This window comes from Crinia signifera, chromosome 6 (assembly GCF_055691185.1).
Source record: "Crinia signifera chromosome 6, ASM5569118v1, whole genome shotgun sequence".
Classification (NCBI taxonomy): Eukaryota; Metazoa; Chordata; class Amphibia; order Anura; family Myobatrachidae; genus Crinia; species Crinia signifera.
Window position 1 is genome coordinate 228,339,546 of NC_139222.1, and position 20,218 is coordinate 228,359,763.

A 20,218-nucleotide genomic window follows, 5' to 3' on the forward strand; every position below is an offset into this window, starting at 1 on the left:
GGACGAGACACTGACGACCCGCTCACGATGTGCATCGTGAGCGGGTCGTCCTGGTGTGTACCCCGCATAAAGGCGTAAACGGAAAAAAATTCCCAACGCCAAAACTACGTTTTTTGGTCGCATCGCCTACCCAAAAAAAAAGTAACTAAAAGAGATCAGAAAGTCGCACATATCCCATAATGGTATTAATTAAAAAGTACACTTCAGCCCGCAAAAAATGAGCCCTCACCAGGTCCGTAGGTGGAAAAATAAAAAAGTTATAAGCCGCAGAACATGGCGAAATTAGAAAAACCGTAAAATTTTCTATTTTTTTTTTTAGTGGTAAAACGTAACGAAAACTATATAAGTTTGGTATCACCGGAATCGTAACGACCCATAGAATAAAGATAACCCATCATTTTAAACGAACTATGAACTCCAAAAAAACCGTAACCAGCGCAAAATTGTGGAATTGCGTTTTTTTTTTATACGGTATAGTAAATGATACCATTAAAAAGTACAACTTGTCCCGCAAAAAAAAAGCCCTCATGTGTCTATATAGCCGGAAAATTAAAAAAGTTACGCTTATTTGAACGCGAGGAGGAAAAAAAAAAGAAAAGTTAACAAAAAAGGCCCCGTCGGGAAGGGGTTAATGTCCTTATAACCAACATTTATTAATGCCCTTATACACATGACACACACAATGCCTGTTACACATATGTTGCACATTATTAATGCCCTTATACACGACACACATAATGCCTATTACACATATGTTGCACATTATTAATGCCCTTATACACATGACACACATAATGCCTGTTACACATATGTCGCACATTATTAATGCATTTATACATGACACACATAATGCCCCTTACACATATGCCGAACACTATTGCACAACCAACCCACCCGCAGACAGCACTCGCACAGCCGCTAACACTGTGACCTCTGCCTCTGCTTGGATACAGATGTTTCCTCATATATCTTGCCTCAATAGGCCATGCAGCTCCTGGCCAGTTCTGCTAATGTTGGGTGCATTTTTTGCTGAAAATTCATCTTATTTGCATTGTTATATGACCAGGACACACAAGGAACTTCCGATGATTAAAAAGATATGAGGCATGAATATATTCTGTGTGTGACTGTGGCTGTACCTGCATACGGAATGCTATGGTACAGTGATTTCCATGAATACACTATTTCATATGCAGATACAGCCTCACTCACACACAGAATATAGGCATGCTACATATCATTTTAATCAGCAGAAGCTGCTGATGCCCCTAGGCCTTCCAAATGCCCTAGGCAATTGCCTAGTTTGCCTATGCTTAAGGCCGGCTCTGCTGGTAGTTTATCATCGGCCAATCAGCTCCTACCTGTGAAGTTACAGGCTTGGTTTGAAAAATGACAGTTACTGTAGGAACTGATTGGCCGGTGATAAAAACCAGGCACGTTATCACTTCACCAAGCTTAATATATCTACGTCTCAGTTATTTACAGTTTCTTATATAGTGCAGCATATTCCATTGCGCTTTACAATTGGAAACTGATGAAATAAACTGGGTAGTAGCAAACCGACATAGAAGTAGGAGGGCCCTGATGGCAATCTTACAACATTATAAACATGCAGATAAAAAGGAATAAAAACCAGCATCCATAGTTAGTAAAATGACTGGTCCGCTCCATCCCCTTGATGGAGGCCGGGTACTGCTCATTGATAGATTTCTGTGGGGCTGTTTAATGTGTGTAGCACAGTATTGGCTTCTCACACAAAAGGAGTAACACATTACCTCCCCTGCTAAATTATTGGGAGTGAAAAAAGGTAGTTTGTTTGCTTTTTTCCCTATGTTTTGCTGCCATTTTTTTTATCAGGCTACCCTATTGGATTGTTCGATAAGCTTTGGTCGAAAACACACAGATTCAATGAAAGCTTTTGTGCTATTGGGAAGTATGCAAAGCAAATCCCCGATAAGCTGCGGCTCTTGGCAGCTTATCAGGGTTATTTGGATAGCCACGACCGAGACTATTACGAATCACAGGGTAATGGTAATTTTTTGGGTTTTGGAGGCGCCACAAGGAAAATAGTTTAAGCCTCTGACCCGCAGGCTCTCTGGGTGTGGATCAGCTCACAGCAGTAGCTTATCTATAATGGGTGCAGTGTGCGCAGTGCACATGGGACCCTGAGTCTCAGGAGAGCCCACACCACCCATACTGCACCCTTTTTTAAGATAATTACCCTCCGGACTCCCGTCATCAAAAAAATATTGCAGAGGTCATTTCTCCAGTGATCTGTACATGCGTAATGGAGTCTGAGCGCTAGTGTTCAGTCTCCACAGTGCAGCAGATGTTTTTGCATGCGCAGTATGAGCTAAGCACTAGAGCACTAATACCCTACTGCTCCCTGCGCTGCTCCCAGCAGAGAGGAGGGGGTCCGGTTGAGGAGGCTGCACACAGGCCTCCTCCACTCTAAAGATGACCCCTGGCTCACACTGTCAGGGGCAACAGTCAGTAGGCTGACACTACAAAAGGTTGACACAAGCAAAAGGTTGACTTGTAAATGGTCAAGATGAGTTTTTCATGTTTTGAGGTTTCAATTTCAACACCTGGGCACGTGCCCCAATAGTCCCTTGACATACTTCCAACCACATTGATGGCAAAGCATGAAAAAGTCAAACAAAATAGCAAAAAACTCACATTGGCCGTTTCATGTGTTGACCATTGCCAATGAAACCTTAATATATCTTCCTAAAACAGTAAAAGGGGATTTTTGTAAGAACTTACCATTCAAATCCCTTTCTCTGATTCCATCCTGGTGACACAGCTCAACCATGGGATGTTGGAGTGTCCGAAGGAGCCAGGCACCTATGCTAAAGCTTTGAGAGGCAGGCTCCTCCCTTGTACATCCCAGTATTCCCCAGTTCGTTTTAGGTGCGCATCCTATTCACCACTGCCCAGCGGTTGGCAGCGGGCAATCCCAACTACCCCTCCACCGTGAAACACTGCTGGCCCCGAGCGGGATGTTGGAACGTCCCAAAAAAATGGGACGTTCGGACGGAAAGTGGGACAGTTTATAGGTGTGCAATGACTATATTCCAGACAGACCAGAAGAAACTGGGCCCCAAAAATTGCAGCAATGTGATACTAATGTGGGAGATTGTGTTGTAATGTCGGTTAGTGAATTGCATTGACAGCAGTATTTCTGGTCTTGTGGTGACATCAGTCCCAGAAGTAAACACATTTAGATTGTTTTAGAATTTCCAAATGCATAGATAAAATGCAATGGAAATCGCAGCAGCATTGTTTTATAAAATCACGTATTAAGAAAGATTATTTTCTCTGCTATGGTCTTGTGACACAAAAATGGGTACACACATTGCAATGTGGGAAAACCATATCCATAACAGTAGCAAGAATGAAACATGTAGGGCGACTTCCTGCAAGGGTTTATTTTCATTGATCTGGGTGAAGTATTCACTTTCCCCACCTCACCGTCTCTCACAGAGTTTCAGTTACTATACAATAGAATGTACAGATGGAGCCAGCTCCATCCTTGCAGGGGATGGCAATTCTATCGCCGACTACCGCCAGGGGAGCGTGTGCACGAGACGCTCGCGCGCCCCATGGCAACAGAGCTTGGCTGGGGTCCGCGCTGCCTCCCCCGCCGTCGCCACCGGTCCCCCTCGTTGCGCCGACCCCCCCCCCCCTCCCGAGCTGGGGGCGAGCAGGGAGACGCTGCCCAGCGGCCGTGATACTGGGTCACGCACGTGCGTCCCAGTGTCTATTGCCGGCGCTCGCCAGTGAGGAGTCTCTGGCGAGCGCCGGGCAAAGATAAAGCCGGCTGCATCTGTATGAAAGAAATCTGATGGCTATTATAACCTGCTGAGATTAACGTTTAAATGATATATTCAGGTAGAACTTTTTAATCCTTATAATATTAAAATACATTTGAATGACTACTTTGTAAGGTTGTGTTTATTCCTAGGACGCTATGGTAATTATTTATGGATCATATCATTATCAGTGAAGCTTAATTCGCTGACTCCAAGTAAGCACATACCTGCTGAACAATGGGCCTGATTCAGATTTGTACGCTAGGCAGGGTATATTCACTGCCCAGCGAGCAGGTAAACCTTGCCCCCCCCCCCCCACACACACTGCCTAAATTTCCTCACTAGCATGTGAGCGGATGCGTTCGCTCACACATACATGTGCATGCAGCTGCACTGAAGAAAAATCATTTGATGTTCGTTCACCATCTAATGATTCTTCTTTCTTCGCAAGTAAAAGTAAGCCTATACTTCTATTCTGCCCGGAGATGGCCCAATTCGGGGTGGGCACTGATGTCATATGACATCAGCTGCCCGCCCTAAGCAGGCATTTGCAGGGGTATGCCCAGCGTTTCTATGGGCATGCCCATAAAATGCTGGGTGGTTCTGTGTCCACCCCCTGCCCACCCATCCTGTAGCAAACGCCCCAGCAAGTGTGGAACCCACCAAAGGGGTTCAGTCCCCATCAATCGGCTGGGGTGGCAAATTTGGACTGCACCCAGTGGGCCTGAATCACCCCCAATATTGCTGAAATACACTGCACCATATTGCACGTCTACACATATATATATATATATTTTTTTTTATTAGATGGCAATAAAAATAGAAGCAACAGTGTTCACAGCACAATACAATCGGATGCCAGCAGTGTTGTCAGTGCCTCACGGACAATGGCAATGGAAGTATATAGATTAGGGCATAATGGAGCAGCATAGAGTAATGCTTATTGTGCAGTGATGTGTAACCAGGGGAGAACCAGGTCATGCTGCAGGCTAAGGGGGCCGGTACGTAACCAGCTCTCATCCCTTACACACAAACATTTCCATTAGTGTCAAAGTACAAACTAAATCCCAATGCCACTTTAATTGTGCAACACGACAATAAAGAATTTTCCATGTTCTAAATTACTTTAATTTTGCTGTCACTTTATTAATTCTGGTGTAGACAGCTGCCCAAGGTAGTTTCGTCACAGACACAGATCAGTGTGTACCCGGTTATGCTACTAGCTATATACAAAAGTGAATGGCATGGATTTTAATGATGTGCCAGTGAGGCAGCTTTTAATACTGTTCTATTGCAGAACAATGATGTGCTTACTCCAGTGATGGACCATGATATGCTGGTGAGAGAGAGACTGCCCTGGAGCTGTGTGCGGTCATTACAGAGCACAGCCCTGGAAAAGGCCCAGGTGAAAAAGAATTGAAGACCAGAAAATAAGTTGTATACATTTTTTTATTAAAAAGTTTGTTTCCATAACATTTATAAAAAGAGATAATTATTGCATATTTTGCTTCATTAAAACATAATACAAAAATAACTAATTCACTTGGTGACTTCTTTGGATTATAGCAAAATACTGAACAATGGCTTGTGCTATATTCTGTTACATTGTGAAATCAGGTTGCATTAGAATAAGCACGTAAAAAACAAAAAAATCACAATGGTCAGATGTGTATGTTTGTTTCATTATGACGGTCACCAATACGTTACTTGCACATTTCAGCTCACAAAATATCCACATGTACTAAGCCTTGGCAATGTGAATAAAGATAAAGCACTATCCAATCAGCTCCTTTCTGTCATGGCAGCTAGGAGCTGATTGGCTGGTATTTTATCACTCTCCACATTATCACTTTTCAAGGCACATCTTCCCCAAAATATCTGCCTCTACTAGATTACAGGCACATTTTACCAAATCTGGTACCCACAGACATAACAAAGATTTTTGATAGAGAAATTTGCAATGGAGAACTAATCTTATAGGGTATATGGTAATATGGGGGACGGTGCTGGACTACACACCCTAATTCTAAACATGAGAGGTGCTACTGTGCTGTGATTTGTATAGCAAAAGTTAAGTGTTTAGCATTATTTTGGCCAAATATATAGGCCCTTCTACCGTAACCAGATGGTCTCATCAGGTGGGTCCCTAACATTCCTAAGCTTCACCTAGAACTTTTTAGATTAATAGTTTTTTTATGTAATACTCATCGGAGTATATGGTAATGTTGTATTTTGTGACATTTAAGTCCTACTTTCCAACAATAGGCCTCCTTTCCCAATCAACTCCAAGAAATTTGACCTCACAATTTAAAAATAAAAACAAAGTGTTAGACTTAGATCTTCATGGCCACACAAAAGCCTAGCTAACACCACATTTCTTATCACAACCATAAAAATTGAATTTGGGAATTCAGCAGGAACCCAATTACCCAGGCTAGGGAAGACATTGCTAGTATTGGTGGGACCCAGAAAAAAAAAAAAAAAGGTATTTGAATCCTGAAATTGGCTCCATCAATCCTGGGATATTCTGTGTTAACTCCTTTTGGCCACCCTAAATTAATTTTCCAGCAGCAGGCTTATTGATTTATTTATTGTGGCCACTTTCCCCATTCGTATCCCATGATACCTTACTGCTCCCTTAGGCACCTACTATGATGTAGCCAATTATGTTGCCTCTCTATATTTTCCTATAATCATGGTCAGTAGTTGTATGTAGATAGCTGTACACTTTGCCCATCCCTCAACCGTCACCATTTTTTCTTCTTTACCTCAGTTCTCCAAATCAATTTAAAATGATTCACTCAAGAGATAGATATGGTGTATTACATAATTTTCTAACATGGGATGTGAACACCAGTGAAAGGCAGACTAATCAAATGGAATGTGCCCATTTTGGTATGGTCAAAGCATAAACAGATATGTTGTTCCTACCTCAAGGAATGCACAACACCTTAATCATCTAGAAATAGATCAGATTGGCATTTGTTTATTATTGAACTAGAGTACAGTAGTTTACCCTCTTATATCAGACACATTGAATCTGTGTGCATAAAGAGACAAAAAAACATAAGCGTAAGACAAAACTCCTGATTATGGGGAGTATTCAATCCCGGGCGCGATTTTCACCGGCAGAAGTAGCGACCGTTTCCGACATTATTAAGCAACCTAATGAATGTAGGGTCCGTTCTTCCGACCGGTGGAATATATTCCATCAGTCGGAAAGTCCTGGCATCGGCAAAAATGGGTGCCCATTGTTGGAAACAGCCGCCGATTCAACAATCCAGCAGCCGTTTCCTACAATACAGCTTTCCCTCCATAGGGAGGCGAACCTGTAACACGAGAGTCCAGACCGGGATTAAATACCCCCCTGTATGTGATAAAGCTGTCTGACTTGGTTATATGATAAAATGTAAATCTGACTAAAGTTATTTACTTCAAAAAATTCCTTTAAAAGGGAAATGTCCAGTGCTTGAAATAATAATACAAAAGAATAATAGTCTTTTAAACAAATGTACACAAATGAATACAGATATACAATGAAAAATGAAATAGATCAACTCTATCATAGATATAAAAGAAAAAAAAATCTAAAAGTGGACATGTCATTAAAACCTCTAGTGTGTATATTTTTTACATTACTTCTATTGCCTAGTGCACCCTGAGAGGATTTATTTATTAGATGGTATTCAGGCACTATTATCATACAATAATTTGCGACATCACAATTTTAAAAGTATCCACAAACACAACTCACATTTATATGTGGCACTGCATTTTCCAATCTAAAAGTCATATATATATATAAAAATATTGTCATTTAAAAATTAGTTGCATTGATCATCTACAATTACATCAGCTGGTCTGAATATCACGCAATGAGGTATTTGTAAACAGTAGTAGAAATAGCTATGGTAAGTGCCATATATATCAATAATGTTTAATGCAGTCATGTGGTCATAGGCAAATTAAAAGATGTTCACGGGGGGAGACAAAACATAAAAAATAACCATAAGAAATTAGACCACAAATTCTACTATAAAACATGTTTGTAAGAGAAATAATAAAAAAATAAGACAGGGCTAGCCTAACATTAAATAAAATAATACTGAAGAAATTAAGAGTGTTTTAATAAAAACATAAAAAGAAACTTTAACAAAGGATACATTAAAAAAATTATGAGAAATACCGAAATTAAAAAGTGATGCAGAAAATATTCAAATCCAAAGATAGACTATAAAGTACAATGGGGGCAGGGACCGATATGGAGGATTTATTATCATCTTTGGAAAGATCTGTGTAATATAATTGTGCTATACGCGGGCATTATGAGAAGTAATCTAAAAAGATTCAAATGCAGAACATGGTTTGTCTCTGAGGTAATCCAAGTCTTCTAGGAGTACAGGAAATAAGCGATTACCAATAGTAATGAAGATGGGATACATCAATGTTCTGCCTCTATACATGTACAGCAGTGGTCAGGGAACTCTGTCCTCATTACCCCACACAGTGCATAATTTCTTGGTAACCCAGCAGGTGCACAGGTGTACTAATTACTCACAGACACATTTTATAAGGTCTGCAGGTGGAGTTAATTATTTTACTTGTGATTCTGTGAGGAGACCTGCAAAACATGCACCGTGTGGGGTAATGAGGACCGAGTTCCCTGACCACTGATGTACAGCTTTGGCCTCCTGGACACACAGACATCATTAGTGATGCCAAACTCACTACAGCTGTCGAATCAAAGAACCCCCTCACGTTATAGGCAAACTTTCACAGTGCAAGACCTCTAGCTAATATCTGCCGTCCACAATACCAAACAGTAGAGAGCAAGTGTGTAAATCAGGCACAGGAGTAATTATTAGAAATGGACAATACGGGATGGTTTATTTTTAATGCGCTAATGTCCATCTTTTTGCTTTTGGACTTTGGATATTTGCTACATTATTTATCTTTTTACTTTTTTGGATCCTATTATCTAATGCAGGGATGGGGAACCTTTGGCCCTCCAGCTGCTGTTTAACTACACATCCCAGCATGCCCTGTACAGTTTTATTTGGCCATGCTAAAACTTTTGCAGAGCATGCTGGGGTATGTAGTTCAACAACAGCTGGAGGACCAAAGGTTCCCCATCCCTGATCTAATGTTACCAATATATTGCTAATGATTTTACGATTACATACTTCTGTATATTAAAATGCCAAAAAGTTTAAAAAGAACCCTTTCCTTTATTTTGTTTTACAACAATGTCAGCAAGGATGGTGTCATTCAAGTGATGTATAAGCTTGCTGTATGTGTTCTCAGCTAAGAAGAACATCCTGCTCTAATTATTCCTGGCTGCCACACAGACATGACTGGCTAAAAGTTACTCCCATCTTGTCCGTACCATAGATGCTACACGAATTGCTGCTGTGTTACCAGATTTATGTCCAATGAATATTAGAGCTTTTAACAGCTTTTAAGCAGAAAAAAAAGTGCTAGCGTTAAAATCCCCTGTGTGACACCACGCTAATAATGGGCCCGATTCAGATGTGGCTGGAGGTGCTTTACACAGCGCAAAGTACTGATGCTCTGCACATTGTGCATGTGCCAGACCCATACTACAAGCAGTAATGTGCTGCAATATCGGATGAAGTTCGGCTGCAAGCTGTCATGATTGGTAGTCTGCTACTGTTTGTGGGCAGGGAGGGGGACTTCAACAGGCGCTGTTTCCCAAAATGGAGGCATGTCACCTCTGTTTTATGGTATTGACGAGGCATGGATCTCCTTCGGAAGAAGATTTATTAGCCTCTTTGTAGGAACTGCGGCAGCTGGCCAGCCGAAGGTGACGCAAGTGATCAGATATTGTGTCCTAGAATGTACGACAGGTCACTAATGCAAGCAAGAGATGTCTATTTATACCAGACGCCTCCTGCTGCATTATCATATCTGCGCATCAGCAGTGATGCACACTCCGTCCTTATCTGACTTTTATACTGCTGGGATTTTTTAACATTATACAGTTTATTGTAATTTTAGAGATTGTAAAATTAGTAAATGATAGTCATCTTTGTGACAATGTGATACCATGTATTCAGTTTAACTGCATGTTAGTATACTGCAATCATGTGTAAAGAAGAAAACAAAAATCCACAGGTCTTGAGCACATTAGATGAACTGCAGGCTCAGTATAAGGTTTACGTGAACTTTTTCAGCAGCTGAATGATTTCATTGTACATGCGTTCAGGAGCGTCCAAGCCCCAGATAAAATCCAGGTGCTCCCAATCTGGAATCTCTTTGTGATAGACCAGGTTACAGACTTGAGTAAGCAACATGGCCATGTCCTTCCGGTCAGCCAGCCAGTCATTGCCCCCGCTCCACAGAGCCACTGGGATGTTCATGTCTTTCACATTATAGAAGGGAGGAGTAGTCTGGAAGACAAGAGCGGAAACATTACAAGAAAACTATTTGGTCAATTCAATTCAGTGTGATATGAATAACGCTGGGAAGAGTACCAGCATTCTCCAACTTAAATGCATACCGAGATGTTGTTTGAGCCGTTCTAAAGGCAGAAAAAAATCATGCAGAACTATTCTAGTTGGATTAATGTTGGTTGGGCATAACAGTGCGCTCAAGTGAATCACTCTAAGACTTCCTTCTGGTGCTATTTATATCGCACTGAAATGAACTGACCCAAATTTAAGTCATTTGACAGAAAGGCATCAAAAATATGCTGCAGACAGATTTTCTAGAGGTGCCCAAACACGATGTTTTAAGCTAGAGCACATCTAGTGCAAAATGCATGCAATGTGCTAAAGCACCATGTGCTTTGAACTGGGTGCGTTACAATCAACAATTCGATTCGGGTGAGTTATTTTGTTTCTGTGCAGGGACAATACTGCCTGCTTTATTTTCACACTGTAATATAGATTTCACTTTGAAGTAAAACCCCACCCAAATCTAACTCTCTCTGCACATGTTACATCCGCGCCCCCCCCCCCCCCCCTGCAGTGCACATGGTTTTGTCCATTTGTGAAGGAATTTGCCTTTGTGAATGAACCAGAATAAGGGTCGAATACGACTGCACAAGTACTTCCGGTGTCCTAAACATTCCTGGAGAACATTGAACCATGCCACGGTGCTGAAAATAGGGTCAGATACACCACAGCCGAACAGGGAATAAGCTTTGCTATAAAGCATAAATCACCCCCTGAAATCCCCTCTCTCTCACATTTATAATTCCCTTCCGTAATTTCATTTTGAATTTTTTTTTTCTATTATTAATATTATATTAATAAATAACCTATTCTTATGCTTTCTACACATTAGCGTTTGGTTCCAGTGATTACAGCTGTTTTTGAATGTTAAGAAGTATGTGCCGTATAGTATATAACAATGGATAATAATCAGTTCTGTAAGAAAAATAGAATACAATGGGGAAAATCTGAAAAGAGGTGATGTTGCCCATGGCAACCAGTCAGATTTGGTCTATAATTTTATGGGATGCAATTAAGAAATGATAGACAGAAATGGATTGGTCGCTATAGGCAAAATCACCTCTTAATCCTCCTCCCTCCTGTTCTCACAGCACTCTTCTTGTATTTCAACTACAGATCTCTTACTCATCTACAATCTATACCTGCATCTATTCTCATTCACTTCAGCTGTATTGTGTACTAAGAATTGTGCTTTAATTGTGTTATGACTAGTTCTGTGTACCCTGTACTGTTCTTTTGTGTTCTATATGTACAGTACTGGCTGGTGCAATCACCATGTGGCGCCGCTGATTGGCTGCCTGGGTGCTGCACAGCTCAGTAATGATATGTTCCCCATGTCTGTGTCCCTCATCAGAGTACATCTAGTATATATATCAGTACTGTTACTTGCTGTGCAATCACCATGTGGCGCCGCTGAATGACTGCCTGGGTACTGCACAGCTCGGTAAATATGTTCCCCATGTCTGTGTCCCTCATCAGAGTACATCTAGTATATATATATCTGTACTGTTACTGGCTACCTAGCTGGCTGTGCAATCACCATGTGGTGCCGCTGATTGGCTGCCTGGGTGCTGCACAGCTCAGTAATTATATGTTCCCCATGTCTGTGTCCCTCATTAGAGTACATCTAGTTTATATATATCAGTACTGTTACTGGCTGTGCAATCAACATGTGGCGCCGCTGAATGGCTGCCTGGGTACTGCACAGCTCGGTAAATATGTTCCCCATAGGGGGAAGACGTGTGATCTGGCTCTCCCGCCCGAAATCCTGCAAATTATCCTGTTTTTCTGCAGTACCCCCTGATCCAGGCACCCAGAACGTGTGCAGTATCCCTGCCTGTACCTCCTGGCTCCTGCTGCGGCCGCGTGTGGACTCCCTCCGTGTTCGCTGTGCTTCCCGTGCTTGCGGCCTGCTGCTCCCACCGACGCCGTGCTCTGTTGTCCCGCTGAAGGTGGGTGTGCTTGGCCACTGCCAGTTCCGCGTTTGGCCGTCGGACCTTCCGTCCTCCGAATCGTGCCTGTGGCCCCGTCCGGGTGTCTTTGTGCTGCTGTCAGGCTTCCTGCTGCTGCGGAGCGGCGCGCGGCCATCTTGGAACCTCCTGTGTGCAAGACTCTGCTGGTAACCTTGCGCTCTTCACGGTACCTGGCTGCTTTGTTTGGTGGTCCAGACCAGTCCCTCCTGCTTGCCCCTTGCTGTCTGGATCCAGTGTCACAGTGCTTGGAGTGCAGCGGCGCCCATATTGGGGCATTTAGACTCAGCGTCTTTCCACTCCTCTGCAGTTTCCAGCCTGGAGACTGCGGGTTCCTGCTCCCGTCTCTGTCCTCTGTAACACTATCCAATTGATTGAGTCTGGGTTTTCTACTGTACCTCTCTACGCTGCATGGGTTTTTGTAGTCTCACCATGGATGTCTCGCTACTCCTCAAAGTTATCCAGGATTCTACTCAGAGACTACTGCATAGCCTTGAAGCAATTTTACTCCTTCTCCCTCCTGGACCGCTAGGGAGGATGATGGAGGAGTAAATGCTGCTGTACATACTTGTTATGAATATGATACTCCTACACCTGCATTGGTTCATCTGGATGCACTTTCCCTTCCCTGTCCCACTGTGAATAGTGATGGAGGGGTTAATACTGTGAAGTCTCTCTATTATACACAAGCCGCTTCCATATATCCTGACAACATACAGTTCATCACTCCTTCTGTTTCCTACACCCCTGCGGACGGGGATGAAGACATTTTCCTTGATCCCTGTGATCCTATGGTTCCTGCTAACTCTGCAGGATTATCTGCAGAAACTCTTTTCCCTGCATACACTTCTATGAAATACAAAGCTGAGGCCACTCTATCTCCTGGCGGGATCCTTCATACTCTTACAAATCCTGTTGCTATATACAATGCAGGCCTACATATCTCTCTGGTTCGGACCGGACTGCAGACTTATTATCACTGCACACCTGCATACCGTGTTGCTGACGCATCTTTTTCAACATTACTACCCCTCCTCACGCTGGATAAACTGGGAACTCTCAACTCTGATTCTGCCATGCTCTTTAGGGATGGGACTGCACCTACACCTCTACTCTGCCAGATTGTTCAACGATGGCCGGACTGAAGTTTCAATTCCGTTTATTGATATGGAAGCTCTTTTACTTATGTTCACTTAAAATTGTTTGACTGCTGTTTAAAGTTCATCTATTCTCCTAGTCTTAATGTGACCCTAAACATTATATCTGTATGAGTCCTGTTATGCATCCTTCTGGTGGGAGAGCCAGCTACACCCTAGTAACGGGTCATTAGTTTATTGTCCCTGTGGGTGGGTGGGGGGGCCAAGTTAGTTAGTGTAGTTAGTAGGGAGGGTTAAAATGTTTAGGGATCCAAGTATGCCTGAGTTGGGGGTAGGTAATACAGGGTGGGGGGTTATAGGGTGGTTTGCTTTGGGTGGTTCGGTTTTGTTTTGTTTTATTTTATTTATATATATATCCTTTTTTCTAATTGGAGGTCTGTCAATAATTCTTTCTTATGATAGCAATTTTTTTTTTTTTTTGATTGGGCATATAGATATTTGAACACATCGTACTACAAGGGTTTATTTTCTAATAGGTTTCCTTTTTTTTTCCCCCTTCTTCTCCACAGTCACCCCATTCACATCCGTATTTTTATACCCAAATGGCGCCTTTGGGTAGTTCCTGAGCTTTATTAATATTAAGCAAGGGGTGGTTAATACACTATATTACTAAGTACTGTATGCCCTTTCTCCTTTCATATTGTTATACTACAGTATAGTGGTCTGAGTATATCCTATTCCTGTATGGTCTGCACCATGTAAAGTGACCTCTTTTGTATTTCCTATTTATTTTATCTTTTCGTTTTGTCTGCTTGTTACACGAAAAATCAATAAAAAGTATTGAATTAAATATGTTCCCCATGTCCGTGTCCCTTATTAGAATGCATCTTGTGCATATCTGTATGTGTGATGTGCATCTGTACTGCCATTGTTGCCTGTTCCTTGTACTGATAACCCTTTGTATTGCAGTATGTGCATTGTTATTTTTAATGTCTGTAAAGCGCCTTGAGTCCTGTTGGAGAAAGTGCGCTATATAAATAAAACTTACTTACTTAATTTTAGAAACTTTAGTAAATTGCTCGGTCATTTCTCTGACATCAGAATCCCGTCTGCCAGGAGCCCAACAGTCGGAATCCCGACTTACTGTACACAGGCTATTGTCACTCATGGAGGTCTACGACCCCCATAGATGGAGAATAGAATAGATGGTGAGCGCATCAAGCCACCAAGCCTGCAGCGTGACGAGCGCAGAGAGCCCACAGTGGGGCTTTAATGTGCTCACCCCCTGTCAGGCTCCTAACAGTCGAGATTCTGATGTCAGAAACGACCGTGGGAATCCCGACTGTCGGTAAGTTATACCATAACCAGTAAATTTACCCCAATAAATGGAGGCACTGGTGAAGGCGGGCATAGGTTCAAGACACCTACAAAGACATAGCACCACATTCAGGATTTTATACAAATATGTCACCTTACACACAACCAGTAGATGCCCGGCATGAGAAAAAGCCGCAGATGAAGCACAACAGAACCCGGCATGAGAAAAAGCCACTTCTGCTGTATGATCGCCGGGATTTCATACTGAATCCGTGCTGACGGGATCCCGGCGTTTAAAATCCTGACGCCGGAATTCGACCGCCGAAATCCCGACAAGGGGGGGACGTGGATCGCCCCCCCTTGAGGGCTCGCTGCGCTCGCCACGCTAATTTATTCTCCCTCCAGGGGTGTCGTGGACACCCACGGAGGGAGAAACTGTCGGGATTTCGGCGGTCGAGAATCCGGCGGCGGGATTCTGAACGCCGGGATCCCAAGAGCCGGGATTTAAACTGCATCCCGATAGCACTGCGTGTACAGATGCCAGTGCATTCACACACAGATGTGCAACTGATGCCTATCACATGGATCAGTGCAGTCTAGCAAAGTAGTTGTGTCACTCTCCCTTGTTTTATTATGGCAAATAGGATGCACATTTTGAGTGAATAAGACGCTCTGCGATTTGCTTGGGACCTGGCGCGCCCAGAGGGGCTGTTCAGCACAACTCTGGCCAACAGCTGTATATGAAAAATGTTATTCAAAATATGAAGTGGTTTAACTCCAAATTCCAATTGTAAAACAGTGCATGGCCACTAATAAAGAAATAATAAACGTGTAAGGTAAGTGTCTATAAATGGAAATAAAATGATATTACCTGGTTATAATGAATAATATTGCCCTTGTGTCCAAAGTCAAATGCCTTCAGTTCCCCACTCTTGACAGCCTGAAACAGAAAAAGGTTCACAGGGGACATTCATTGGATGCAGCCTACTGGGCAGCGCAGTAACGCCACCACAACACACAAATTTACGTCCAAGAATACGGAATTGAAATGGTAATTCATGAAAAAAATATATCTGCGCTTGTTACCAATCTGTACCTGAGCCCAGTGGATCATATTCTGCACAGATGTTCCTGAGGGACAGTGGGTGGAATATACGTTCACTCTGCTCTAAGAAAAAGAAACAAGAAAACTATTTCAGTATTCATAGCTGTTTTTTGCTGCCTATATTTAAAAAATTGTAGACCACTCCTCCTGGGAGCATCCAAAACGAAATGCAGCCTGGTGCAAATCTGGTGCCAAAAAGCATGCACAGAAAAACACTGCATATAATTACGGATATGAAGAGCAATACACATAATTGTGATGCCTCACATCACATGCCTTGTTCACTGCTAGTCATCTACGCAATACTAGGTACAGGAGATATACCTCCATATGAGCATGTTAACCCCTTTAGTGTTTTTTTTTTTTTTTTAAACCTCCACCGCTGAGGGTCCCAGGGGCCGGGCAGTGCTGCTGTGTGCTAAATCAGCCACTGCCCAGCCCTGCCTCGGCAACCTGGCTGTGTGTGGCGTGACTTTAGCAAGGTCCACACACAGCCAGGAGGAAGGGGCCGTGCAGCGGCTGAAGCTGAGCTTACCGCTCGGCGGCGCTGCCCAGCACCGAGGAAGGGGAAACCGTGGTAATCCCGAAAATTTTCCAGGTATGCCAGTGTTAGCCCTGAAGCATAGCCCGGGAAATTTCCGGGATAACCACTGAAGGGGTTAATGCAGAGGAGGCATTGCATGCACACAATCTTCACTGATCTTTGCCTATGTGAGAACGCTCCATCTCTGTGCCTGTGTGACTGCTGTCTAACTGCACGTGTCTCTGCACGCAACGGCTTTTGCATACATCCATTTTTAGAGCATGTGCATTGCAAGTGGGTGTACGTTCAACTCCACATCACGCCCAGTGCAGGAAGCAGAGAAGTGCCTTTTATTACATAAATAGTAGGAGCCAATCAGAGCCTGAAGGGTACTTCGGATATCATAAACCAATCACAATAGTAGAAGCTATGTGTTAGGTTATGGTTTATGGCATCACTGGAAAAGTCATTAGTATACCTTACAGTGCTGGGGCCATGGATTCAACTCCAACCAGCGCTCTATCTGTGTGGAGGAGGCCTGTCCTCCACCCCAGAGTTTACAGGAGTTTACTCCACAGCCAAACACAAAAATGATACAGTAGGTAAGTTTGGCTCATAAGCAGTTGCATGGCTGCCTCAGGGTAGTGTTCCAGGATCAAATCAAAGTATTTATAGTCAATGCAATAGGCAAAATCAGTGCTTATGACTGCCAGTAATGACATATGTGGACAAACAGAAGTAACTTCTGTCCCTTGCAACATAACTGTACTTCTCAATAAGAAACTTGTGCCCTAGAGGTGCCAATTCTGGTTCTTTAGGGCACCATGACTCAAAAAAGTTTGGGGACCACTGCCCTAGAGAATGTACACAGTAATATCCACAGAGACAGGGATAGGTTTGATTAAATATTATGTATGAAATGTAAAAGGCACTATGTAAATAAACAATAATTGTAAATCATGGTCACAAGTTAAACACAGAAAAACAAAACACTACATTAAAATGCAAGGACAAAAACAGCATCCACCAGTCTGACCCCCTTTCTGCTCAGATTGTGTTCAGTATAAATTAGGTTAATCCTCATCCAAACTTCCACATTGGAATTGTACTAGCAATCTGGATTGAGGAAGACTGTGGTAACAATAACACAAGATGGCTCTAACCTGGGACATAGTTAATACAAAGGAGAGCTAATGTAAGTGTTCCCTGCATCTTCAGGAGCAATGGACAACAACATGAGATACTGGGGCAGATTTATTAAGCTCAGTGAAATGACTGGTACTTTATCACCGGTCAATCAGCTCCTAACAAGCAAGTTAAAGATGATCACACAGAGGGCCAGATGCAATAAGCTTCAAAAGTGATAAAATGGAGAGTGATAAACAACTGACCAATCAGTTCCTGCCTGACATTTTTCAAACATGGTCTGTGACATGGCAGGTAGGAGCTGATTGGCTTAACTTAGTGCATCTGGCCCTCAGAATTAATTTAGGGGGGGATGTAATAAGCCTAGGAGAGAGCTAATGTACCAACCACTCAGCTTTCTAAAAGGCCATGTTACCAGCTGTGTTAGAGAAATGATCGTTAGGAGCTTCCGTCTGCACCCCAATGCTAAGAAAAGATATCGGACTGCTCCCCTTATCAAATGTTAAAAGGTTAGTGATAAGAATTCATAAAAGGATTTCCCATGTACCATGTTCAGGTTCTTCTCATTAAATCCACAAAGAATGAAAAAAATATTGCCACATATCTCCTCCACCAATTCATGGGTACAAAAGTGGGTGGCAAACCATTTCAGAAGTTCCGTCTGAGGTAAAAATTCTTTCCTGCCAAAGAGGTCCTAAACCATTAGGGGAAAAAAAACAAACATAAAATTACGTTACAAAAATAAATAGAAAATAAAAAACACAACAGCAATGTAAATATATCTTAGCCAACATGACTTTAATAACAAATATAATAATTATAATAATACAATACACAATTCTAGATTCAAGTTATAAAGGGATGCCCATGAATTGTACTGCATTATCATGGATATATCGTAATGACGTTGCGAAGAAATAATGTTCAGAGACCTAGTCCAAATACTGAGCGCACGATTTACCCAAATGGATGACTCTGGCTCAGTGTCACTCTGGATGTTAGCCGCACAGTCACAGACAATGATTGTTTTCATGGGATTTAAGTTGCATACACACAATGACAAGACGTTGGCGGACCAAAGGTCGCGCTGACGGAGCGGCTGCTTCAGGTAAGTGTACACACTTACCGACTAGCCACACAATAAGTCGTCCTGGCATCACAACTGAACAGGCAGTTCAATTTGTCTACCCAGATGTGTCGGTGGCCTCTGCAGCAAGTGTACCCACCTCCCATACACACAGCCACTTATTGTAGCCATTGACTGTGCTGCTGAGCCGACACTCTATGGCCCTGATTCAGGACTGCTTACTAAGCAGCAGTCTTTCGCTTCTTAGTGAGCAGCTTAAAGCTGCCCGGCCGAATGACCCCACCAAATCCCCTCCCCATCGCATACGGCCGAAGGGGAGATAAATCATTCGATGGTCTCTTATCATCTGATTTCTCTCCGCTTCGGAAATAATTTAATTCGGTGTCTGCCGAAGAGGGTGCGGGCGCTGACATAGTGTGACCAGGGGAATGCCCAGTGTTTTCATGGTGACACCCATAAAACACTGGGCGATCCGGATCCATCCCCCTGTCCTCCCCTGCCCTCTCCCCCTCTGGAGCGAACAGCTCAGCGCGTGTGAAAATTGCAAAAGCCGCTTCTGGGGTCTGCGCACGCACAAAGACGTGTATGCGCAGACCCCCACCATCGGAACAGGGCTGAATTTGGCCCCTGACAAATTATGTAGAATCAGGTCCTATGTCTGTTCACCCTTTAAGTGCCAAGGGAATTGTTCAAATAGGTGCGAAAATTGGCAAGCACACCTTTTTATTAACCCTTTGAGTGCAAACATTGCTGTGAGATCCTCAAAATATCCATTAAAAATGCCAGCGCCGCTCACAGCAACTCTTCTTTTCTTTGGGTGCAATATTTAACTAAACTCAAATTATTTAACTAAAACTACAATGAATTGACTCGGCTGCATTTGCATCTGTTTATACTAAAAGAGCAGCTGCTGTGAGCGATGCTGGCATTTATTGCGGATATTTTCAGGATCACTCACAGCAAAGTTGGCAATCAAAGGGTTAACAATGTTGTTCACAAAATATATCGCTTGTACCTACCCACCAACCAGCTCATATATCAACCGTACGACCCAAACAGCGGAAATATCCCTCTATGTTAGAGCTAAAACAAATACTGCCACAGGGAAACCGTTCATATCGTACCTTGATAAAGAACTCTGGGAAAATTCCAAGTTTTGCCAGTGGACTGCTGGAGAATTTGATCGTAGCCACAGGAGCAAGACCAAAGAACATTTTGATTTTTTTGGCCAACTGGGGCATGCTTGAGAATGCTATAAATCCTAAAGTGGCAACAACAGAAAACAACGTACAGGACACCAGTAAGAGACAGGTCATCTTGTCTAACACAAATAATACATTACATATGAAATATTTCAAATTTCCACTTCAGTCAGCTCCCACTTAATAGGCAGCTAGGCGCAGACGCCTATTAAGTGGGAGCAACTGTGCAGCAAGTGTCACTACTTGATAAAGAAATGAAAGTATATTTGTTTAACAATACTTCAATAAATATATATGTATTTAAGATTCAAGAGCGTAATATTCCCTGGAAATGTCTTAATCCCTGCAGTCTCTAAGGCTGGGTATACACTATGGGATATTATGGTTTTGTTCATCCAAGGAACAATATATGGCTAGTACGTCAGCGGGTGTGTGGGGCCAATATTTCTGTAAAGCAAGTTATTTACAGACAAGTTGAGT

At 42.7% G+C, this 20,218-nt stretch overlaps 1 protein-coding gene across 1 annotated transcript in view; it reads right to left on the reverse strand.

Moving 5' to 3' along the window:
- Positions 1-5,246: 5,246 nt before the first annotated feature.
- Positions 5,247-20,218, reverse strand: part of LOC146009053 (putative lysosomal acid lipase/cholesteryl ester hydrolase) — a 56,013-nt gene continuing 41,041 nt past the window's right edge. Inside the window, exons 6-10 of the mRNA XM_083149054.1 lie at positions 19,661-19,797; positions 17,997-18,143; positions 15,772-15,843; positions 15,547-15,615; positions 5,247-10,225 (exon numbers count right to left, since the gene is read on the reverse strand). Of these exons, the coding sequence (XP_083005180.1) occupies positions 9,992-10,225; positions 15,547-15,615; positions 15,772-15,843; positions 17,997-18,143; positions 19,661-19,797 (659 nt within the window). The 3' untranslated portion in view covers positions 5,247-9,991. The remainder of the gene's footprint in view (positions 10,226-15,546; positions 15,616-15,771; positions 15,844-17,996; positions 18,144-19,660; positions 19,798-20,218) is intronic.